Raw genomic sequence first — 26267 nt, forward strand, 5'->3', positions numbered from 1 at the left:
CTGTGTGTGGACGCGTCGCTCGGTTCGAGTAGTGAAAGGGGGCAGATCCGCGGAGCAGATACGAGCCACCGCGGAGCTGCTCAGCCCAGCTCACACCGCTCGCTCGGCTTCCTGCCTGCGGTATCTTTATTTTCCTGCGAACAGCTCCCCGGCTGCTTCAGCTGGTCTGTTCCGTGTGAACCATGGTGGCTAAGAACAGAAAACAGACCGGGAAGAGTCCAGCGACCCAGACTGACCGCGACAGAAACCCGCTTGTATCCGCCAGTGGTAAAAGTAACGTGAGGCGGGCGGGGAGGGAGGGTAAAGCGGCCACCGGCTCTCACCCAAACGGGCTCCCGGGCATCAGACACAAGCTCGGGCTAAGTCCCTCCGCAGCCGCGAAGCTGGGAGTCACTCTCCTCCTCGGTAAGTTACTGGAGCGTTAGCCTGCTAGCAGCTAACAAGTGCTAGCGTTGTGTGCATGTTTTTGTAGCATTAGCGGGTCCTTAAAATTAATTTATCGCTGCCATTGATCCGTCGGCTAACGTTAGCTCAGCAGCTAGCCGCCTGTTGTTGGCGATTCATTAAAAAAAACGTAGCAAAGTCGCTTTGTGTGATTTTAAAGCAGCTGCACACGCGTTCTCACTTTTCTGGGCTTTAAAGTTGAATCTAATGTTTATTCTGATTTATCACGTAGTGTTTCACATATTCTTAGTTGCTTATTTTCTAAATCTGATTTAATACCCGTAATATAATATAATAATTCACATTCGTGAACCCTCATGTATTTTGTTGTTTTACAAAGGTATTCTACAATATGTTTATATTTATTTTATTTATATTAAATTGTCCCTATTTTATGTATTTGTTTAGTTACTTATATTTTATTCACCCATTTTGTAATTGTTCATTTGTAGTACATTAATTCTGCTTATTTAGTGTCATTGTTGTTATTAGTATATTATTAAGGATTTCATTACTATTTTTACTTACTTATTTTTTTATTGTAATTCCTCTGGTGTCTTTAAAATAGATAGTGTTTCCTTTGTTGTTTTTTGTGTGATTTTCATTCTGAATGATCTATTCTGGCCTGTGTAAACATTAATGTTTATGTGTCACATGTGTTTATAAGGGGTGTACAATATCATAGGAAAACATGTGATATGTGATAACACCGAACGTTGCATTTGACAATGTAACTTGTGGTTATTTAAAAACATACTCGTGTAGATGGTGACAATGTTTTTTCTCCTTAGACCTTTCTATTCTAACATCTTGGGTTTTGCTGATGCTGACACAAAAGAAAAAATTTGAACCTACTGAAACCATTTTAAGAGGTTCAGTAATCCAACAGCAATGTTCCTCATTTCACTTGTCTCACCAATTCTCTTCTCATTTCTGAATTTGATTAAGGTGCTCTAGATCACATCGGGTTATGTCAGTGTATAACAAATGTACACCACACACTGAAAACCTCATGGAAATGGAACAAAGTTTTGTTACTGTTGGGTGACATCTCGTTGCCAGTAGGTGGCACAATGACAGAAGCCTGCTGCGTGGCTAGTGGGAACACAAAATATGAGAATGTGTTATTTACATAAGTTCCTGCAAAATTCATCGGATCGCCATAAAGCTTGGTCAGATGGAACTTTGGACACATGATGAAGTTGAAATAGAATAATCAGAGCGGATACAATAGGGCCTTAAAACAAGTACGTTCTTGACCAAACAAAACTAACTACCAGGCGGAACTGTATTCCTTTATCTCAATTCAAGCAAAATAATAATAAGCTCTCGATATATTGCTCAGCCCTGGTTTGTGTGTGTGTGGGCTGTTTTCGTATTTTTATGTGAAGCTCTTTTTTGATATTTTATGTGTATTATTACAAGTGCTATACAAACAAAGTTTGATTGATTCACCTACCCTTCTCCCAAACACTGCTGTAGTTAATCAAACTTGTTTTCAGCCGCACTGAAAGTTAATTCTCTCTCTGTCCACAGCTGCTCTGACTGGATATCTGCACTGGTGAGTCACTCTACCTGCATGTTTGTTCTGACCCAAACATTACAGCTGTGCTCGGTTTGGTTCACACACGTCTCCTCCCATGATCAGGTACCATCTCTCACAGCTGTTTGAGAACGACAGACACTTCTCACACCTGTCAAACCTGGAGAAGGAGATGGCTTTTCGCACAGAAATGGTAAATAGAGTGTTGTTTTTGTCTTGTTTTTCCTTTAGGAGGGGATGCCACATTAACAGTATTTTGAGGGTAATGATGCTGTAGGTGTGGAATGTAATGATCTTAAAGCAACACTAATGTGTGTTGTTTATTCCCATTCCACGCCTGAACCTTTTCCTTTGCATGTGGGGTTAGTGAAGTGAGAAGGGGCCCTCTTATCAAAGTTCTGACCCAAAACACTGAATGTTTTTCTTTAGAGTGAATCACTCACTCTCCCACACCAAAGTCCATTGTGAAAATCATTGTGTTTTAGCTCATGGGGATACACTATCTGCTGGTCTTACCTCCTTTGGTAAGTTTGTGTCACTGAGGTAAACCTAAACAAATCATTTCAAGCGCAGAATTTGCATAATAACACACTTGAACTTTGTGATGCAGCAGTAGTGGATCAACAACTCCTGTGTGCTGTGATGTAAAATCGTCGATTTTCTCTATGGACTTTGTTGCAGGGAGTGAGATGTTATAGAAAGAGCCACAAATGTCAGTTTCCTGGTGGAAAAGGCCATATAAGGGTGCAGAAACAAATATGATAAATGAGTAAAACAAGTTGTACAGCCACACAAAACATCTAAACTATCCCTCTTTATTAGCCACTTTATTCCCATTCTGTACCTGAACGTCTGTCCTTGTTAAGTAAGGAAGACCTCTGCAGGAGTAAAGCTGAACTGAGGTCAGTCAAAAAGACATGGAAGTCATCAAACCTCTGCTTTCATCACGTTCTGTTTGCTACAGGGGTGGCACGCCCAGCTGAAGCTACAGTCAAGAATAGATTCACACAGTTTGACCACTGCTGCAGTTGTTAATTTGATTTATTGCTCGACTCTAAGTATGGTATTTCCAAAGCCTTTGCCTACCCTGTTCCAGTTTGTTAAACAAATATGAAGGAAGGTGAACTCTGACCAGTGAGTCCAAAAGAGCTGGACAGTCGATTGCATAAGAAAAAACAAGGTGATTTTGAGGACAGAGGGGGGGGATATGGAATTTGCGAAGCAAATGTTCCATATTTACTGTATCTGTTATTTTCTGCCATGGAAGAGCCTTCTCCCTGGAAGCAATAATCAATCTTAAATGATCTGATATTTTTCCACAATATTCAACAACCCTCATAGGTCGTGTCACCCAGCCCTGTGTGAAGATGTCATGAGACCAAACATCAACTCTTGCAACGCTGTTTTCTCTGCTCAATCAATAGCATCACTTCCTCTTACAACAGTATAAACCACACATGCTTTGCTCCTCAAAGCTTACAGTGGCTGTAACGGTGTGCAAATCATTTTAATTACAGATTTTACAGATTCACTTTTCTGTCTCAGGCACGGCACAAGGACAAAGTCAGCAGACGTGTGATCTGATTTAGCATATTTTTATGCGTCACCATCACAACAAGCGTGAAAAAGCTGCTGGTGTTTGGAGTGCACCACAATATTCACAGCCCTTTTTCTTTTTTTTTTAGAGATGACACTGAAGGTGATAGTGAGAGAGTGTTATATTTGCTACTTGTGCTGCAACAATTCTTTGATTATTAATCTATTATAAACAGATTTGAGTGTTTTTTTATATCTAAATCAAGGTCACAGATTTTCAACATTTTCTGACATTTTATGAACCTACAATGTAATTGATTAATCAAGAAAATATTCAACAGGTTAATTGATTATTAAAATAATCGTCAGTTCCAGCCCCGTTTACTGTGTGTTAGCAGATGGGCTGCTGTGAAGCTCAGTGCAGCCTCTTATCAAAGCTGCATCTGTTGTAGTTATATTTAGTGTCTTGTCTCTCTGCGAGTCTCTACCTCCTTATCACTCTGCCTTTATATTTCTCTTTCTTACATTCTCCACCCACCAATCTCCTGTATCATTCTATCATTTTAATTTCTCGCGTGTATTTTATTTCACTTCCAGGGTCTGTACTATTCCTACTACAAAACTATTATCGAGGCGCCGTCTTTCCTGGAAGGCCTCCACATGGTCATGAACGATCGGCTCACAGAGCATCCCCTGGTTATTAACACGCTCAAGAGATTTAATCTCTATCCTGAGGTAATGTTCACCTGATATTCTCTACTCTGACTATTTGTTATGTATTAAAAAGATACAAAACAAATGTTTGATCAACTATTGCTTTTGTAAAAACAATGACCTAAATACCTGAAAAAAAGAAAAAGGTTTGCAGAACTGATACATTTACAAGGTTTCTTGAATGCATCTTGAACTCAACATGCTGTAGATCAGAGGTCTCAAACTCGCGGCCCCCCAATCAGTTTAATGTGCTCAACCACTTATGCTTTTATTTTGAAATTTTGCCAAAAATCATCACAAATGTTGTTATTTTGATGTCTTTTTCTCAGAAAGTTTGAAACCCCTGCTGCAGGTCCTGCAGAAGTGATATTTACTAGGGCCTTTGAATGCATCTTGTTAGCTGCTCCTGTTAGCTCAATACGCAGTGAAACATGCATTACTTTGAGTTTAGAATATTGGAACAGCATTTTTACTATTCATATTATATGCAGTAAAGTAGCATTATCAAAGTCACTGTTAATGCATTTCATTTATTAAATGGCTCAGAACTGCCAGCTGAATTTCTGCACATTATCCTTTATTTACATGAGCGCTCATGGATTCAATCATCTCTAATCTTTGCTTCTCATCAGCGACGAGCAGCGTAGAAAACATCCAAGTAGCAGCTTCTCGTTATCTCAACCGCAGGCTGAAATTAAACCTGTCAGTTGTCTGCTTTACTGCTGTAATGACATGGTTCACAGTGCAGCTCAGGTCAGGTTTGTGAGCTGCCATCTCTGATCAGCCAAAGATCATTTGCTATAATCGGAGTGTTTTTCCCTAATTTGCATAACTCTCATTAGCGCTTCTCCACTTCATACTAGATCAGTGCGTTTATCTCTTCACATGATATTTATGCATTTTTGTTGTAATGAAGAAGCTTGTGGAGAAATTCATTTTGCAAATATGAAAACAATTTGGAGAAATTATAAAATGTAATATTTACACTTGTGTTTGAAGTGCAGAAAAGATGTTATTTTAATAACGCCTTTTTCAGTATTTTCTTAATAATCAAAACAAACAAATCAAGGCAAACAATGCTAGCCACTGTGCATTCTTGCATTCCCTTAATTAAATCGACATAGTAGAGATCAATGCACACAGTGCAGGGAAACAAACTGTTCTGGAAAAGTAATCTGCTTCTTCAGGACAACAATGTGTCTGTGCTCCTCAAAGACAACGGGACTGGAAGGTCTTTTCAGGCATGTTTGTTATCTGTTATAACACTGATTGTCCTCTCTCCCTCTGTCCTCTGCCTTCTGTCCTCTCTTGTCCACAGGTGGTCCTGGCCAGCTGGTACCGCGTGTACACAGGTGTAATGGGCTACTTTGGGATACCCACAAAAATGTGCTGGTCGATCAACAGAGGAGAAGGACTCACTCCCGTGGACAGCTGTGAAGGTACACACTGTCGCCACGGAGATCTGTTTTTACCAGCATTTTTCCGAACCGAACCAGTCACAGAAAATATTGACCAAACTCGAAAGCCAGACACATGGTGAAACACAAAAACTGTTGATGGGCAAAGCAGTAGTTTTGGGTGAAACTGAATCATTAGAATCAATTGATTAAAAGATTTGTTCACAGAATCGCTCGGGAAATTTAAATGTACCATGCTAAATGTTGGATAGATGTTTTCAGGATTTTTACGTCCGGCATTGTTTGGTTGGATTCTTGTGTTGGGCGTCGCTCTAATGACTTGATGGATAAGCACCATTTATTCCTAAAAAAAGTAGTCGAGTTGAGCCGAGTAGTGCTAGAACTAAATGATGTAGAAGTGCCAGTAGAGTACGCTGAAATGTACTCCGACTGTCACGTAGGTGGTTGTTAGCCTATGGCTACGGAAATGCACAAAAATTGTATAAACGACAGTCAGTTCTTCTGTTGTTCAACTTTAATCGCTGATCACTGTTTACATAATCCAACCATGTGGTTTATTTTGGGTTGTTGTGGAGGAAAAAGGATAGCGGTGGGCTGTGTGTTGCGTTTACTGTCCTGTTATAAATAGTAAACTCTGGATCTAAACAGAAACATTGTTAACACTGTTTAAATTCACCCCATTTTACAGTATTTTTCACACGTTTGTGGATTTTTGTACGAAACTGTCTTGGCTCATTTTTCATGAGACAGTTGGTAGAAATGGTGCAACTTCTACGTTACACAAACTCATAATATGACAGCAGTGACCTGGAGCTACTGACATATAAAACTAGTCACACGAGCTGAACGGGATGACTGTCTTCACAGCCTTGGATGATTTTTGTCTCTTGTTGTGCCTCCTGAGTATTCAAATCAGACAGAGGGAACTGATCAATGCAACCAAACAGGCTTTTACCTCCAGTTGACACTTAATTTCCAACCAAAATATAATCTGCAAATCTGTGTTGTAACATTATTTATTAGGACAGCAAACAGTGATTATTTGGTGTAAGAAAAATCTATTCAAATTGTAGTTGTAAGATGGTTTATGTGCCGCTCTGTTTAACCCTGCGTTGAATTCAGTAGCTCTCATGCGCTGGAGTTGAGAATATTTAATGAATAATACCGTTTATGCTCTCACGTACAACTCTCAAGTAGAGTTTCAACTAATGACTCTGTTAATTATCAACTAATCTGTCGTATATTTTCTCGATTAATTTCAAGTACTTGTTTGGTCGACAGAATGTCAGAAAATATTGAAAATTGTTAGTCTGCGATTCCCAAACCTTCGAAATGATGATGTTCTCTAATGTCTTAATTTGTCCATAAACCAAGCATGTATCAGCTATAATGATTTCTGTGTATAGCGCAAAAAAAAAACCCTGAACATATTCCCAAGTTCTCAAAAAAGCACTCAAACCAATCAAACCGATGATCAAAATCGATTCATAAACGATTAATCAATAAACTGTTGCAAGGTTTATTATATTTGTCTGGAAAGGACTCGCTAAAAGGACTAAACACAACAGTGAGAGGAGAACTGTGATTATTATTGTAGCCCTGAAGGAAAGAATTGTTTTCCTTTATTATGCATGAGCACTTTTTGTTCTGCCTTTATTCATCTGCAGATTCAATTTCTCCATAATCATAAAAATGCTGAGAGTAAACAAGTAAAAAAACTGTCCTTTGTTGAGCTGCCATCTCTTGTGTTTGTGTCTCATTAGTGAAGTGTGAGGCAGACCAGGGTCAGTACACTCGGGCTGTTTTCACAGTGTATACATGATCATGGCACGAAGTGCCTTGCATAACAGCTGATAGTCATGTTCTGGAAGCGTGTACTGTTTTTGTTGAACAGAAAGCAGATATTTGGTCATACTTACAGCCTGAGCCATTGTTCCTCCCCCTTTTTTTGCGATTTCCACTTGAATCCTGGTGATGAAACAGCTTTTAACAAAATCCACACACTCCTTAGTGTCTTGTTAGTCATTACAGCCTTTTCAATCTGTTCTGTGTACCTGCTAATTTGGCTGATGGCACTGCTGGAAAGGAAATTAATTAGATGCGGAGAGAAACACAGTTTCAGTCTCAGGGTGTGAAGAAGTCTTTTTGCTCACCAGTAGAAACAGAGGAACTTGTGTTTCTGCATCACATCTCGTCATTATTCAGTGTAATATATTTTTATATCTTGTGCCAGACTTGGGTTAAAGAGAATATGTTCTCTAAAACTGACCCAGATTGTAAATCCAGCTCTTTTATGATCCCTCGCATTTTTCCTCACCACAAAATATGGCTGCTCATTTAAATCTCCTTAGTAGTTTTATGTCGCTTTTAAGTTTAAATAACTCTGGTGCTAAAAGGCCTTATATTGTCGGGTGTACAGCTGCAGTAAAAAAAAAAAGCTTCATATTAATGCCTACATTTAGTTTACATGTTGTGATTATTCAAATGTTAAAATATCAAATGTAATATATATTAGTATTAAAACAGCTGTAACAATAGAATAATAGTCAATAGGTAGAGCAGACCGCTATGATCAGGGATTTTCCATAACTGCTTCCTCTTTCAGGGGCTATTTTTGTCCCAAGTGACCCGACTTTCATCAGGTTGTTGGAGCTCTTCAAATTCTACTGCACCTGAAACACGAGCACTACAGTGTGAATGGGAATTGAAATCCAGGTCATTCCAGCGAGTGCAGCACATTTCACTCTTGTCGGGGCAACGGTAGTTCTCAAAGGCTGGGTTTCCATTCTCCCTACATGCCCATGTGTCCTTGGGCAAGACACTTAACCCCTGACAGCGGTGTGTGAAAGGCGAGTGATAGAAGATGTGCTGCACGTGAAAGTGTGAGTGAATGTGGCTGAAAACTATAAAGTGTAAAGCAGCTTTGACTAGAAATGGGCTCTATAAATAGACTATTAACCGTTTATCTTTTCTGATACAGTCAGAGCTGCATCTAGTGACGTGTTTCAGCTCATCATTGTGTGTCTATAAAATGTAGGGCTGCTGCAAAGGAGGGTTGCCCGGGTTCAAATTCACTATCACGTAGAGCTAAAACAATTAATCAATTTCTCAATTAATCAACAACTATTTTGATAATCGATTAATCAGTTCGAAGCATGATTAAAACAAGATTTCCTATTGTTTAAGCTTCTTAAATGTGAGTATTTTCTTAATTACTTTGCTCTGGATAACAAAGAAATCATTAAAAGTTAATCGCTTTGGTTTGTGGACAAAACAAGACATTTGAGAACATCATCATTTCCAGGTTTAACGAACACCAATCAACATTTTTGAAGGTTTTCTGCTATTTTATGGACCAAGCGATTAATCGAGAAAATAATGGACGGATTAATCAATTATGAAAAGAATCGTTAGTTGCAGCTCTACTATCACGTACACAGAAGAATGAAGGGTGAGATGTTTGGTCCCGGAATGTCGCAATAATGATGTTCTCAAATGTCTCATATCAACCACAAACCAAAATGAACAAGTTAATTAGATGAGGTGACTGTAATTATTATTATTATTATTGTTATTTATTTAATTTTCTCTGCACTCAATTCCTCATCTCCACTCCGATCACATACCCTGGCATATACAGTAGTAACAATATTTCTGATTTACCACCAGAGGAAGCTTGCGTACCACAGTTTGAGAACCATGGGGCCTAATCGAATGCTCAATCGTTGTTGTGCTAATTTCTTTTTGTGTGTGTGTGTGTGCATCAGGGATGGGAGACCCAGCGTATTTCTACGTGGCCTGCGTGTTCCTGCAGAACGGCCTGATGATGAGCCTGTTCTTCATCTACGGCGCTTACCTCAGGTAACGCAGCTTCGTTTCGCAGTTTGTCTCCGTCTCAAATATGGATTTGACAAATCAGATGTCCGATGGCCTTTCTGAGTCTGTCTTTTTTTTCTCCCCCATTTTTCCCTCCCAGTGGCAGTCGGCTCGGTGGCATTGTCACCACGATGTGTTTCTTCTTCAATCACGGCGAAGTGAGTGTGTTCCCTGTCCTCCCTGCTATCAGTTTCAGTACTTCTGGGATTTTCTTTTTTTAAATGCCGAAGCTTTGTAGTTCTGTGAGGTTCTCAGAGCGTCTCCGGGTGTAAGCTTCTGAAATGTGTAAAACCTGGAATGAAAAGGCTCTCAGAGAAGCACAGGCTGTGTTAATAGGAGCTATTTCTCGCCCACAAAAGGAGCTTAGAGTTGTTTTTGGGCTGGCACTCGTCTCACGGCCTGAGTACTTCCTCCCACCTCTTTTTCTTTTATCAAAACAAATAGTGTCTCTCTTCTCCCAGATCAATACACTGACATTTCCACACACACACACTCACAAGTGTCTAGCCCATTGAAAGCTCCTGCTCGCCTCATGTCAGAGCCAGTTTGTGACAGCTGTGATTACTGTGGAGGCAGCAGCACACTGGATAAATGCTAAAACAATTGTAATACAATACTGCAATTAAAATGAATGTTAAAATAATAATTAAAAATCTGCTTTAGGCTTAAAATGCTCCAAAACTGTTTCCCAAAGACTGGGTCGGGACCCACAGGTGGAATTTTCTTAACCTTTTTATTAGATATTCACGTAGATATTTTGAATATCATGCATACGGATATGAAACGATGCTCTTGCCGTGATTATGATGTGGGTCATGATGGTCTGCCACCTTTTAAAAAGTGGTTCCCCGTATGGAAACATGTGGGAAACACTGCTCTAAAACACAGTGGAGTCACTTTGCCTCTCATTTTTGATGAGAAACGGATCACGGATAGGATTCATGTTGACAGTGAAACACAGGAATCTTATAAATGACACCATTTATAAACCATTTGGTACTGGAACAATTCGAGAGACGCAGACGCACCTCTTGTTCTACTTGATTATAATCATATATTAACGATTTTTGTGGACCACAATTAACGTACTGCTTTTTATATTGATGCACACTAAAAAAAACTGTAGTTAATCCCATGTCTTGGTGCTTCAGTTTCTTACAGAATCAGCCACATTCAAGTGTCTTTGGCTCCATTTCAGAACAGAACAGAAAATCTGCTGATACAGAATATTTCGTGCCTGCACACTGAAGGTTCCACTTTCTTCTTGTTCTTCTATCCAATTGTTAATAACCTTTAACAATTGAGATTGGATCGAAGAAGAAGAAGGATGAATACCATCCTCACTTTTGGCACATTTTCACTCGGGTTTGGATCCAAACATTACACTGGCAACAAGGTTAAATCAATTGATTAATCACTATATAAATAATAAGTGCAAGGGACGTCTGTCCTGACGGTTAATCTGTGTGCAGTGCACCGACAGATAGTCCGCTTGTCTGTCTGTTAATCACTTATCCATCGAACGGTTTACTTAACAGGCTTCGACCTTGTCAGGTGACGCACTGAGGGGCGCCGGTGATGCCTCTGACATTGTTTGGAAAAGAAATTGGAGAGCTATACATCATACATAAATGGCTGCTTCTGCCCCCTCAAAAAAAAAAACAGGCTCATATTGAACGGGTACTGCACTCGTTTGTGTAATGCAGTGTTGCCCATTAATTCCCCTGACTTGTTTTCCCGTCCACTGCAATGCAGCCATTCATCACCTTTATTTGTGCGTCTAATCAGAGCACTCGTGTGATGTGGACTCCGCCGCTCAGGGAGAGCTTCTCTTACCCCTTCCTCGTCCTGCAGATGCTTCTCCTCACCTACATCCTCAGGTAAAACCGCCTCTTTAATCATTGTTGTTTGGATGTTTGACCTTTTAATTAAAATCTTAAGCACCCACACACTCTCACCACTCCATATGCATGTGAAATAGAGTCTCTTCCTCTCTCCCCAGGACACGGAGCCCGAGCAGGACTGCCATGGTCGCTCTCGGCGTCTCCACGTTGTGCTTCATGCTGCCCTGGCAGTTTGCCCAGTTTGTGCTGCTCACTCAGGTAAACAAGAGAGCGAGAGAGAGAGTGAGAGAGAATGTGGTGAAAAGAGGATGGGGTGAGAAAAGGAGATTGGCCAGAAGAGATTAGAGAAAGAATAGAGGCCTCAGAGCAGAGGATTCAGTGTGGGCAAAGAAGTGAAGAGGAAACAGGAAACAAATGAAAGCAAAGGGACAGGCAGAGGTGAAATTATGAGAGAATTAACCCTCAGTGCTCACGCGGCAGGAATCTGTGCCACAGGCATGGATGTATTATAAGAACTGGATAGAGCACCGCCCCCTGGTTCCATTCATTCCTATGGAGTTGCTCACCCAGTATATACAGAGGGTATATGAATATGCAATTATTTGTTTCAGCACAATCGAGGCAATGTGATGGAAAAAAAGGTAATTTTCACCAACTATATAAAACACACCTGAGCAAAACGTTACAGAGTGACAAATAATAATAACTAGTAAGTTAAGATAAGGTAAGATAAGGTATATTAAGATAAGTTGAGATAATTAGATACATAAACACACCTGAGCAAGAAGTACTCAAAATGTTTAAAACCGGATTGAATTTGTAAAATTTGGAAACACATCACAGTTCAAAGTTAACTTGGCTCGTTTTTTAGTGAACAAAAAGAAAAGCAAAAACCATCTATCTATTTTTGCGATTTTTGCAAAAAAGCCAATATAAAATGAATCGTAACTCTGACTGACTCAACAACACATATGATAATTCATATGCCAAAAAAGTTTCTGACTTCACTCTGAGTAATAAGATTTTTCTGGGCTTTTTATGGCCTTTAGGAAGGTTTTTCAAATATGAAACTCCATGAATTAAAAATATAGAATATAAAGATCTATACATGCCTATGTCCATGTCTCGAGGTGTCCTGTGAACAGTTTTAGGGGCGTCTCTTTTACTATTGTGATCAATGGGAAAATTGCTTTTTGGGCCTGGGAGTATTTTTTTGTTGCAGTACACGGAAGTGGCCACCATGACAAAAGGTGGGCGGTGCTCTATCCATTTCTAATAATGCATCCATGGCCACAGGTACACCAGTGGGAATAATACACAACCCTTTATATGGACATCCTGGGGATGTGTGTTTATATGTTTTTTTACGTCTTCTTATGTGTTGTTGAGTCAGTCAGAGTTATGGTTCATTTTATATAGCCTTTTTTGCAAAAATCGCAAAAATAGCTTTTCTATTTGTTCACTAAAAAACGAGCCAAGTGAACTTTGAACTGTGATGTGTCTCCAAATTTTACAAATTCAATCCGGTTTTAAACATTTTGAGTACTTTTTGCTCAGGTGTGTTTATGTATCTAATTAGCTCAACTTATCTTAACATACATTATTTTACCTTATCTCACCTTATCTTACCTTAATTATTATTATTTGTCACTCAGGTGTGTTTTATATAGTTGGTGAAAATTAGCTTTTTTTCATCACATTGCCTCGATTGTGCTGAAAAAAAATAATTGCACATTCATATACCCTCTGTATATACTGTACGTTTAAACATAGCAATGGAAAAAAGCAGCCGAAATGCTGTGTTCTGAGGGTTAAATCTGTGCAAACACGAACAAAAGAGAGATTCTTCCAGACAGTTTGAATCACAGGTCACTTCCTCCAGCATCTGTGCTCAGCATCAGTTTGCCCTCAGATGTCCCCGCCCACTCGGTGCAGAGTTGTTTTACAGCTGCCGTTCCCTTTTTGTCTCGTTTTTCTTGGCTGCTCATTAAAGCCGTTCACTCTCATTTATGCTACTGTGGAAGCAAACGCCGTTCGACCACTTCGTTCTGCCAAGATCAAAGCTCAGTCATGTCCAGGTTCAGGATGTTGCTTATAAATTCAATATGTGTGGAAAAATGAGTGATATTATTCAGGAATTTGAGGCAATTAGTCGTGGAATTTGATGTCACAAACAAAGTGTGCGAAATGTGACGTGTATTTTTGTCAAATATTCCCAAACTTACATGAAATAATTTTGTAATTAATATGGTTTTTGTGTTTTTGTTGGATGTTTCTTGAAGTCTGTGGTTCATCCTGGTTATTGTTTGTTTGTTTTTCAGGTGGCTTCTTTGTTTGCGTCGTACATCCTGGGTTACCTCAGCCCCGGCAAGATGCAGTCCATCCTGGTCACTCACATGGTACAGCTGATGCTTTTTCAAATATCCAAATGTATATATTTAAATTGACCTTATGCAGTATGATCCACAGTGAAGTGCTTTAGGTGTTTGCTCAGTGACTTAAGAGAAACTATTTCACACTTTAACTCCACGCTTTATAAAATCAGGACCCAGACGAGATTATGAGGTCTCCTTCAGCTTCACCTCGCCGTTGCTCTGCCTATTCACCGTTACTGTCGTTTGTTCATACCCACATGTGCATGGACAAATATTTTAAGATGTGTTGTCATGGAGACGAAGATTACTTTTGATTCAGAGCTGAAATACTTAACTTGACACTCACTTAGTTTAGTGGATGTAGCTTTTAGGAATTTCACACAGACTGAAAGGACAACATTGTGATTTAGTTTAGACCACCATGGGTTCTCAAACTGTGGTATGTGAGCTTCCTATGGTGGAAACTCAGAAATAGAGGAGCTAAAATAGTGGAGCTGAGGAATTTTAACTGGAGTGTATAGAAAATGAAACAATTAACAGAAGAAGAATTACCTTACCTTATGTTGCATTAACTTGCCTAATCTTATTTAATGTAATCTTACCTTGTCTTATGTTGTCCTATCTTTATTTACCTTATTCTGCCTTACCTATCTAAAATGACCATACATCATCTTAACTTACTTACTTTTTTTTACTTAATCTGATTTTATCTTACGTTATCTGACCTTACCATACCTTATCTTACTTTGTTTTATCTTACCTCATCTTAACTTAACTTGAATTTTAACGTTGGTGATAATTCAGCTCTTGGTATAAAAAGGTTGACAACCACTGGTTTAGACCTATTTAAGTTTAAACTGCACATGCACAGTATAAACTGATATGTGGACAACTTGGTTCAGTCTGGTAAGGACACAGTTATAATGTGTGTGTGTGTGTGTGTTACACTAAGGCCGTCTGACGCTCTCCTCTACATTTTTGTGTCCCTAATCCCCGTCAGTGTGGCCGGCTGTTAGCCAAAGCCTGCGCGCTCCACAGATAAGGAGCATGATGGTGGATATTTGTGTCAGAAAAAGACATATGGCTCTGCATAATTTAGAGAGTATATCTCTGCGTTTGTTTGTGTACGAGAAAAAGAACACACACGCTCACGACCTGGCGTGTCCTCCTCTACGACCCTCTACGAAGTGTTTTATTTAATAATTAAAAAACAAGTTTTCTGATTTTTTTTCAGCTCCTTAGATATGAATATTTTCTGGTTTCTTTGCTCCATGTAACAAATAAGTCATTATAACTGAATCATTTTGTTTTTGTGGACGAAACCAGACGTTTGAGAACTTCATCATTTACAGTATTGGGAAACAAACGGATCGACATTTTACAGACCAAACAAGTACTCGATTAATTGAGAATCTACAGATTAATCAGTTGACTTGCAGCCCCAATTGCGATATCATTTTATTTACATGTCACTCATTTTCTGTCACAATTAATGGGTTTCTTCCACCTTCGAGAGCAAAAATCTGTCTTTTATTTATCTGATAAAAATCACATTTGTCTGATTCGAAAATCTTGTATCATGACATTGTGGATGTCAATGTAAGACAATAAGTAGAACTGGATAATTCCCAATAATTTAGCTTGTTGTGGTTCAAGTTACGTGTTGAGCAACAGAAAATTCAAACTGCAACAGTTTGAATATTTGATCGAGACATTGTTCTTGATTGATCTGTGAAGTGAAGTTTTGCGTTGTAGAGTATTACAAGCAAAGAACAGCGTGGAAAAATTATTATTTTCAGCTGTAATTAATCATTATCATTTCTTTCAGCACTACATGAAGTGGTATTCTCATTTTCTTGTCATCCCACTGTCTACTCGATGTGAGGTAGCGCATTACTCCACTCTTCATTGTGTGGGATTTAGCATCAAAAAGTGAATTTAATAGGATTATAGTCCACAAATGGCGTCTAATTCAGACTCATCAGTTCAAACCTCTGGAGAGTTCTCAGTGTTTTAAACGACACAGAAGAGGCTTATTGGTGCGGCGCAGACAAACCTGCTGCTGTCGAGAGGCGGTGGCGTTGTTGTTGTTGTTGTTTGCACGCAGCAGTTAAAATGAAACCAAGCGTTTGTTGTTTTGTGCATGAAAAAAAAGTGGAAACTGGCGTGGAACAGAAGCCGCCTGTGGCTCTGAGCTCGCAGACAAGCGGCCGTGTTAACCCTCATTTCCCATTGAACTGGCAGAACATGCATGTGGAGATAGAGAAGGAAGCGGCAGTTAGTGTCGCTGCATCGTCGCACAGTTCACCGTCGAGCTCAGCGCTCGCTCGCTGCAGCGGGATTTCAACAAGTAACAGCTTCCTCCTGTCACAGGTCACACTCGGCGTCTGCTTCATCCTGATGTTCGGTAACTCCATGCTTCTCACATCCTTCTACGCCTCCTCACTCGTCTCCATCTGGGTGAGTTGGACCTTTTCTTACAATCTGCCGTGCTGTTGTGAAGGTGCAGTCGCTGAATATGTAGAGATTTACTGAGTCGAGAAGGTAGTTAATCTGTCTTATGTTGTCCTATCTTAGCCACCTTTATCTTCCCTTATCTTGACTTACCTTATCTCAACTTACTTTACCTTATCTTATCTTACTTCATCTTAACTTAACTTGACTTACCTTACCTTGTTTTACTTAATCTGATCATATCTTACCTTACCTTAACTTACCTTATGTATGCTTCTTTATTATTATTATTATTATTTGTCACTTTGTAACTTTGTGTTTTGATTTCTTTTCAGGCAATCATTGCACTAAGGGACCAATTTACTAAAGTATTTAAACCTGGTATCATCATCTGGGTATGTATTGACTTGCCTCTCTCTCTCTTACTTTTTATATTTTGTCTCTCAGGGCTGTAGCGAATTATTGTAGCCATTATTAATTCATCTGTCACAGAAGTATTCAGAAATTAAAATTAAAGGCAAAAACATAAAGGAACTGACTGAATTCCTTTGAGCTTTTCTTGTTTGCTACCAACACCATAACACCTCAAGACTGTTTCCTTGTCCCTGTCTCAGGCTGAAGTGTTAGTGAGTGTATTGATGACAGACTGACGGTGTGAATCTCTTCTTCCTCCTCCTCAGGTCATGCAGGGTCTGGCGTGGGTCGGCTCCACAGTCCTGCTCAAATTCATGTTGTCTACCGTCCTCGGTGTCTCGGATGATGTGAGTGACAGTCGTTTAAAGAATAACCGCAGCAACTTATGCCGCTGTTAACAGTGTTAGTATGTTTTGCCTGAAGTCATCCTCACGTCCATCCCATTTAGGTGAACACAATGTGATTTTGACTTTTACTTAAGTATGTTTTTTTTGGAGGTGCTGTACTTTGCTACGTTTTAAATCACATCCGTTATTGAGTAAAAAAAAATGTTGGCATGAATTAAAAAGAACAGGTGAGTGATGAGGACATGTGAGTAATGAGGACAGGTGAATGAATGAATGATGAGGACAGGTGAGTGATGACAGGTGAATGAATGATGAGGACAGGTGAGTGATGGGGACAAGTGAATGAATGATGAGGACGGGTGAGTGATGAGGACAGGTGAATGAATGATGAGGACAGGTGAGTGATGACAGGTGAATGAATGATGAGTACAGGTGAATGAATGATGAGGACAGGTGAGAGATGAGGAGAGTGATGGGGACAGGTGAATGAATGAGGACAAGTGAATGAATGATGAGGATCAGTGAATATTGAGGACAGGTGAAAGATGAGGAGAAGGGAGTGATGGGGATACGTGAGTGAGGAGGACAGGTGAGTGATGACAGGTAAATGAATGATGAGGACAGGTGAATGAATGATGAGGACAGGTGAGAGATGAGGAGAGGTGAGTGATGGGGATATGTGAGTGAGGAGGACAGGTGAGTGATGGGGACAGGTGAATGAATGATGAGGACAGGTGAATGAATTATGAGGATCAGTGAATGATGAGGACAGGGGAGATGAGGGGAGGGTGAGTGATGGGGATAGGAGGACAGGTGAGTGATGGGGACAGGTGAGTGATGACAGGTGAATGAATGATGAGGACAGGTGAGAGATGAGGAGAGGTGAGTGATGGGGACAGGTGAATGAATGATGAGGATCAGTGAATGATGAGGACAGGTGAGAGATGAGGAGAGGTGAGTGAGCAGGACAGGTGAGTGATGGGGACAGGTGAGTGATGAGGACAGATGAATGAACGATGAGGACAGGTGAATGAATTATGATGACAGGTGAGTGATGAGGATAGGTGAATGAATTATGATGACAGGTGAGTGATGAGGATAGATGAATGAATTATGATGACAGGTGAGTGATGAGGATAGGTGAATGAATGATGAGGACAGGTGAGTGCTTTATAAATAAAGTTGGATTGGAACTGTATAAAACATAAATTTAAACGTGTATGAGACGTCGTGAATGAGACACTTTCATTTTCTCTCCAGGCTCACATCAGTGGACTGATCAAGTCTAAGTTCACCAGCTACAAGGACTTCCACACGATGATGTACACATGTGCTGCAGAGTTTGACTTCATGGAACTGAAGGTGACACAGAATGCATGGGAGTGCAACTTTTAATCGTAGCGTTTATGAAATGTTGCTAACTGAAGATTTCAATATGCTGCAGCTTTGTTCGCTGTTATGAAAATCTTGCTTTTTACTTTTTTTTTTTCTCCTGTGACAGCACCAGAAATAAAACAACATTCCTGCTGTTTTATATCAAAGCAGAGCTGAGTGGAGAGAGAGAGAGAACCAGATTTGTGCTGTGAATTTTAACACCATTAGACGGCTGTTGTCTCTCTCTCTCACTGCGTGTCCTTACCTGACCTCTTTTTGTCTCTGATTTTCTTTCTCTCAGACTCCTCTGCGTTACCTCGGAACGCTGCTGCTGCCCATCAACATGCTGGTGGTGGCTCTCATAGTTGGGAGGGTAAGTCTCGATGTGGGTTCCAGACTATTGCTTATGAATTAGGGAACAGTTTGTTTTGTTGAAGAGAGCAAAATGAAGGTGTAGTGACAGAGCAGAGGGACGATGAATAGAAGACGGCTGCTACCAGGATGGAGAATGGCTGAAAACAACAAGAAATGCACATTAATAGTTTCAGAAGGGAATTTTTCTGCACTGCCTCTGTATACATACAAACGCTCCCTCAATCAGAGCTGATAGTTTTTTCATAACAGAGCTTTTAGGTGACGGATAAAGCAAATAAATGATGTTGATAAATGATCATTACTGTTCACGAAGTCCAAACAAAGGCATAATAATAACATGGACAACAACAAAAATCAGCAAAGATTGATTTTTAACTCGCCCTCAATTCAGGCTTGAAATCCTTGAAACTAACTTGCTAAAAGTGCTTGAATTTTGTGCAAAAACAAAGAAGTCAAGTTGATATTTAGGTAAATGCCTCCCTCTTTTGTTATGACGCCACCTACTGTTTCATGCCATTTGTTGCTTAATGTTGCTAGGCCTACGCAGAGCAAACGTCGAGTCATAATTACTAGCGGTGTCTCTCCCCCTGCGCCATTGACGTGAGATCCCATGCAGATGACGTGATGTCAGGGAAATGCAAATTCCAAGATCTCTGTCTCAGCAAAGAGAAGACTGGCTTGTCCACATTTCCAAGGACAATCACTTGTCCAGTTGCAGTGTGCCTTGAAAGAAGTGGCTCCTATAAGTTGCCCTCCCATCTTAAGCTGTGTCATCACATTCGGTCCTTGAATTTGAGGGAATTGGTCCCGCTAAGTGCTTGAATTTGATGTCAGCCAAGATGTGGGAACCCCTGTTAACGTGTGGCTGTTTCTTTCACTGACTTTTTCACTTTCAGTGTCAAATTTAAAAAAAAGTGTCAGTCAGTGGTCTGTGGTGGCAGAAATCCCACAGACACGACTGACCATACAGAGCCAAGACGACGAGTCTCCAGTGCTGGCAGTGAGACGAGAAATCAAATTGCTGCAGAGCCTTGAGACTAGAGACTGCTTCACTGCAGCAGGAAGACAGTCAGTCTTACCCCGAAAACATTTCTACCTCTGAGTAGAACTGCATGAATTTTGCAAAGTGCCTCTCTGAGTTCATTTTTTATTATTTATTTTCTTTTAAACAAATATATTCCTGCATTTACAATGCGAGAGCAAGAAGTAGGGGTGGGATAAAGATGTTGCTATGGCAACATATCATTGCCTTGACTCATGAGCTATAGTTTTTTTTAATATGCTGGTGGCAAATATTGATATTTTAATATTAAAAATCCAAACAGATGTATCCACTAATTTGACTCACCGGCATCTCTACTTCACGATTCTTCACGGGTGCTGAGAACCTAATTAACACCTTGCTCACAGTGAAAACATGGTGGGAAGTGGAGACACGAGGAAAGAGGCTTTTTAACCACTGAACCAAATTTGTTTTTGTCACTTCATGGACCGCTCATTCCCTATGATGGCGTTTTAGGACCAAAAAAAAATAATACGGACCCAGGGGAGGGGGGTAATATTTTGAGAAAAAAGTCGCAAATTTATGAGATTAACGTGGGAATTCTACGAGAAAATAATGAGTTGAAACAATTAATCGATTAATCAATTACTAAATTAATCGACTACTATTTTGATAATCGATTAATCGGTTTGAAGCTTTTTTCATGATTAAAACAAGATTTCGGATTGTTTAAGCTTCTTAAATGTGAATATTTTCTTCATTACTTTGCTCTGGATAACAAATAAATCATTAAAAGTTAATCATTTCGGTTTGTGGACAAAACAAGACATTTGAGAATGTCATCATTTCCAGATATGACAAACACCGATCAACATTTTTGACCTTCAACAAGGTTTTCTGATGTTTTATGGACTAAACGATTAATCGTTACTAATCGTTACTAATTAATAGTGACAAATCTACGAGAAAATAAAGTCGCAGATTTATGATCTTAAAAGTGAAAAATCTACGAGAAAATAAAGTCGCAGATTTATGAGATTAAAATTAGCAAATCTATGAGAAAATATAGTCACAGATTTATGACCTTAAAAGTGACAAATCTACGAGAAAATAATGTCGCAGATTTATGAGATTAAAAGTGACAAATCTACGAGAAAATAAAGTCGCAGATTTATCAGATTAAAAGTAGCAAATTTATGAGAAAATAAAGTTGCAGATTTATGATCTTAAAAGTGAAAAATCTACGAGAAAATAAAGTCAGATTTATCAGATTAAAAGTAGCAAATTTATGAGAAAATAAAGTTGCAGATTTATGATCTTAAAAGTGAAAAATCTACGAGAAAATAAAGTCGCAGATTTATCAGATTAAAAGTAGCAAATTTATGAGAAAATAAAGTTGCATATTTATGATCTTAAAAGTGACAAATCTACGAGAAAATGAAGTCGCAGATTTATGAGATTAAAAGTGGCAAGTGCAAGTGAGTGGGAGTGGCTCCAGTAGAGCGGCAAGAGTGGCAAAAGTCAATGTGTGCTTCTTTTACCGATATCTTATTACTTATCCAAACGACGTCAAACTTGACACTGCACTTAGCAAGACACCTTATCAGAGATATGTGAGTAACACACAGACAGAGGTTCCTGGAATTTATAGGTAGATGTCGATTTTACAAGGCAAGTGTTTTGTTAAGTGGATAAAATCTTGTGTTTTTCCGTCAATGAGATGATTCCCAGTACATTCTGTGTACACATCTTTATAGACCTATATTATAGAATTACTGTGTCATGATGTCATAATCATCATAGGCCATTTAATTGCCTTATTGTGTGCTTAATGTAAATAAAGTAACTTTATCAAGAAAAAGGCAACAGCAACATGAACTCCATCCTCCAAAATGCAGTTAAATCTCTTTAAACTGGTTTTAAATAAGTAGGTAGTGAGTGTTCTCCACATGTATATAAATGTATTTTTTACCCGTCATCTAATCTCATTATGCTTAAACCCACGCTAAGCTACGTTTACATGAGACAAGCACAGCGGGCAATGAATGAGGATGCTGTGAGGAGGAGGGCTTTTATTCTAATTTGACTCCTTTTACCCTTTTTTTTTTTCTTTAGACAATCCAGGATATAGTCCGCTTCCTGAGGGACGGAGGGAAGACGTCTGGCAAGAGGGACAATGTTGACGAAGTCGCAGGGTGAGTGCTCATTTCTCATCGTGTTTACTCTCAGCTGCCAGCTGAATAATGAGTACACAGAGATGTGTTATTGAAGTTTTAAAATGAGCTGTCACTTGTGTGTTTCAGGTCTGAAATGGCTGCAAAAGGAGAGGTGAGGAGGGGGAAGAAGCTATTTTCACATCCTGTTATTGTCAACTTACACAAGCATAATCTCAGCAGCACCTCGGTGTGAACTTTGTGACTCTTTTTTTTTTTTTTCCTTTTCCTACAGCACCGTTCCACTTTTCTAAACCTATTTTTACTTTTTATTAGATTCCTCCAGTGCATGTTGCATCTGCTCAGTTACCAACCAGGTCCCCGAGTGGTTTTCATCCCTTTTCTCATTACTGAGAAATGAAAGGCAGCTTCTTTTTTTTTTTCTTTTCTCCTTCTGCTGTGAAATATCTCTCCCTCTCTCCCCCCCTCTCTCTCTCTCTCTCTCTCTCTCTCTGCCTTTTGTTCTGCTGCCTTGTGTCATTTTCTTTAATATCCCTCCCAGGGCGGGAAAAACAGTCAGATGTTTCATCCAGCAGCTTCTTGAGTTTCTGAGATAATTGCTTTTCTGGTGTCTCACTGAGCAGCAGCACAGTGAAGGACACTGTGTTCAAAAAAAACCAAAAACATCCCTCACATGTGATTATACACAGCCTCAGAAAAGGCTTTTAAAATAACTGGAGCTTATAATTTTATGATTATCAAGGGAAGGTTTTTATTCAGCCGTGCTTGGTGACACCTAGTGGCAGGAGACATTATATCTCAATAACAGTTGTAGGGATTTTTTTCAGATTTGGCACATGCATTCACAAGGACTCGCATATGAACTGAGCCGAATTTGATGGTCAATGGTCAAATATCAAGGTCGCTGTGACCTCACAAACAATAGTTTTTTTTTTCTCTTTTACCTCCTCCACTGCAATATTTCAGGGACAAATCCAGGGAATTCTTTCTGATTTACTATGATAATTTACTCACAGATTAAAATGATTAAAATGATCAAACCTTTAAGTCAGCTGTGACCTGTGAACAAATCTTGTGAGCGCATATCTCACTCTCACTCGGAGGGAATTCGTTCTGATTTGGTATAAATGTTCACTTGGACCCAGAAATGACTGAATAGATTTTGGTTTCTTGACAGTCAAAGACACAACATGGTTTTTGTGTTGTTGTTTTAAAGAGATAAAACAGCACGTAGTACATTCCATAATACATTTTTTAATGACTGGCTGTGTCGTCTCGTCCTCCAGCTGGTGTACCACAGTCTACAGCTGGTGGCGTTTACTGTCCTCGCCATCCTCATCATGCGCCTCAAGCTCTTCCTGACACCGCACATGTGCATCATGGCCTCACTCATCTGCTCCAAACAGGTCTGCCCGTCACCACATGAAGACAACCGTAACTGTGTATTTCATTGATATCAGGATTGTTGGTCTTACATTGAGTAATACTATCTCTCTCTCTGCGTCCTGGTGGTGACGTCAGTTGTTCAGTTGGGTCGGAGAGAGGTTCAAGCACCAGGTTTTGGTGTTTGCAGTAATGGCCGGCATGGCCATCCAGGGAGTGGCCAACCTTCAGGCCCAGTGGGCGATCATTGGTGAGTTCAGCAACCTGCCACAGGAGGAGCTGCTCAACTGGATCCAGGACAACACCGGCCCTGGTGAGTGAAGCCCGGCACGTTTTTTTGTTAGATTGCTGTGCACCACATTACCTCAGAAATCAAATGTTTACCTTGTAAACACAGTATCTTAGCATCTAGGAATCTCTTTCGGCCAGTGGTTCCCAAATATTTCCCAATTTGCTCTCTCATCATCCTCCTCTTCCTCACATATACGTCACACACTGGTATAGTGAAATTGAAGAGGGAAGATGGAGCAAGAGATGAGGTGACTCTAGTTATTATTTGTTTAATTTTCCAGTCAAAATTCCTCCAGCTCCACTCTGATCACATACCCAGGTATAATACAGTAAAACAGTATTTCCTCCAAGTACCACCAGAGTGTACAGTTTCAGAGTCATGGCTCTGGGGAATCCTTTCACTACTTGGTACAAATTGTCTTTTAGACTTTAACATGTTATGTTTTAGGCCGTCAACTAATAATAATTTTGTTCCATAAAATGTCAGAAAATGTTGAAAAATATTGTTATCCGTGTTATTAAAAAACAAAACAAAAAAAACCACTCAAATGGCTTAATTGATTATATATAAAACAAAAAACAGTTGAAGATGTATTTAGTTTAGATTAATCGTCATTCGATTTCTGTGACACAGACTCTGTGTTTGCGGGAGCGATGCCCACCATGGCCAGTGTGAAGCTGTCCACAGGTCGACCCATCGTCAACCATCCCCACTACGAAGACGCTGGTCTGAGGTCAGAGAACTGATGACATGCAACTGCACATTTTACATTTTTAATAAAGAGGGATCTCTGGTAATCCTGAGTTTTCCGTGGATTGTAACGTCTTGTCTTGCTGCTCACAGGGAGAGAACTAAGCTGGTGTACTCCATGTACAGCCGCATGTCTGGAGAAACAGTGAAGAGCAATCTGATGAAGCTGGGAGTCGACTTCTTTGTCCTGGAGGATTCCTGGTGCACCAGGCAAACAAGGTATCCCGACACCGACCGTGGCTTCTTAGAGTGGGAACCACTTTTGTTTTTCACATTTTGATGAATGTGACTAACGTATGGGGCCTAAAACAGAGCCTTGTGGAACACCACAATTCAATTAACGTGTGATAGGCTGATGGAAACTCTGAAGATGCTCCTGGATGAATATTTAACGTTACTGATCGACTCTTCTCTGTCTTCTGTTTTAAACCAGGCCCGGTTGCAGCATGCCAGAGATCTGGGACATCGAGGATCCTGAAAATGTTGGTAAAATACCCCTCTGTACCCTCATGGCCAAGAACTCACGCCCCCACTTCACCACAGTCTTTTCCAATGACATTTACGAAGTTCTCAAAGTCACCAAAGAGCTCAGATAACACTGTGGGATCAGACTGATCCAGCACCAAACTTCTTTTCTTTCCACCACTTGTACTTTTTTAATGTTTTGGTCCGTCACTGCCGTTGCTGCTTTTTACTTCCCGGAACTAAAACTAACTCACAGTTCCCTCTTTTTGATTCACTGAGCGTTGGACAAATATGTGACCTGTGATATATGCCAAAACAATATATGCCAGGAGTCTCTCTGCTCTTGGCGACCCCATGGATCTTAGTATTAATGAAGCTGGAAACTTCCTTCATGCTGCGCCTATTAGTATTTAAACTAGTGTTTCCATTAGAGTGCATTTTTCTGTCCGCACTTGACTGAATCTGAGAGCCTGACATGCGTTTTTTTTTTTTTTTCGTCTGAGCCAAACAGACTTGCCTTGAACGATGATCAGATTTTCTTTATTAACTCTTGTTGAACCGCTGACGACTAATATTGTGAGGTTTTGTGGAGTAAAAGGATAACATCCACCATGGATGTTCAAAAATAGGAAACCCCCGGTTCTAAACAGAAACACTAGGTCAATCACTTATCAGTTTCTACTTATTATCACTTATTTTTACATGTTAAACAACTGTTTATTACATGTTTACATGTCCGTATTTTCAGTGGAACCACTTGTCCAGATGCAGAGTGCGCTGCAAATCAATAAAAGTGGACGCCCCCCATCACATACTGTGAAGCAGTGTTGATATCTGAAATAAGTTATTTGTGTGAATATTTTATGAGACATTTTATTTAGAGGCTGTGTTTTTTTTTTGTAAATCTGGGGGGAAAAAAACAGGAAAACATTATTTTGTGGTGTTAAGAAGCTTTTTAAAATCTACTCATCAGTGTCATGTTTGGTTTGTCCCAACAGTGTTTTTTTTTATTCTGTCCTAATTTGGAAAAACCTAAAAAACAACAAGGAAGTATTAACCTGACTGTGCCCCGTACCAAGATTTCTGTAAATACCCAAACGGTTGTTTTGTACAATACCAATGAACGGCCTTTAAAAGGTTCCTTGTGTTTTATTGTTATTGTTTATTTTGCCAAAGGAAGTCTTGTTGTCAGAGTTGGGAGTTTTATTGATGGCACTGTAGCAAATAAGTGATGTGTTTTTCTGTAACAGCCAAACGAGAGAAAAAAACAAAAACATTTGTAGCAGTGACTTAAATGTAAATGGTAGCAGGTGTTTCTTATTTTTGCCACAAACATGTTTGTCTGATTAAAGCCAGGATAGGCAACATATTTTTTGTTCAATATTTTCATCAGTAATTCCATTTTAATCTTTGAACACAGCGTTGGGGCTGCGACTAAATTAATTGTCAACTATTTTGATAATCAAATAAGGTTTTTTTTTATTCA

The 26267-nt window shown here is 39.6% G+C and overlaps 1 protein-coding gene across 1 annotated transcript; it reads left to right on the forward strand.

Annotated features, from left to right (window-relative positions):
* dpy19l1l (dpy-19-like 1, like (H. sapiens)) lies at positions 1-26267 on the forward strand. The gene is made up of 22 exons (XM_044035009.1): positions 1-405; positions 1981-2005; positions 2093-2180; positions 4121-4258; positions 5556-5676; positions 9423-9516; positions 9632-9689; positions 11320-11411; positions 11534-11633; positions 13697-13774; positions 16124-16210; positions 16540-16599; positions 16885-16965; positions 18226-18327; positions 18641-18712; positions 21833-21912; positions 22021-22045; positions 23178-23297; positions 23413-23587; positions 24200-24299; positions 24410-24535; positions 24750-26267. The coding sequence occupies exons 1-22, from the start codon at positions 183-185 to the stop codon at positions 24910-24912; spliced, it is 2208 nt and encodes a 735-aa protein (XP_043890944.1). The 5' UTR covers positions 1-182; the 3' UTR covers positions 24913-26267.

The sequence above is a fragment of the Solea senegalensis genome, linkage group LG9 (genome assembly GCF_019176455.1).
Source record: "Solea senegalensis isolate Sse05_10M linkage group LG9, IFAPA_SoseM_1, whole genome shotgun sequence".
In the NCBI taxonomy this organism is placed as follows: Eukaryota; Metazoa; Chordata; class Actinopteri; order Pleuronectiformes; family Soleidae; genus Solea; species Solea senegalensis.

Coding starts and splice junctions, on each gene's coding strand:
- dpy19l1l (XM_044035009.1), top strand. CDS start 183: ATGGTGGCTAAGAACAGAAAACAGACCGGGAAGAGTCCAGCGACCCAG. Junction 9,690..11,319: donor TCTTCTTCAATCACGGCGAA/GTGAGTGTGTTC, acceptor GCGTCTAATCAG/AGCACTCGTGTGATGTGGAC. Junction 24,536..24,749: donor TGGTGCACCAGGCAAACAAG/GTATCCCGACAC, acceptor GTTTTAAACCAG/GCCCGGTTGCAGCATGCCAG.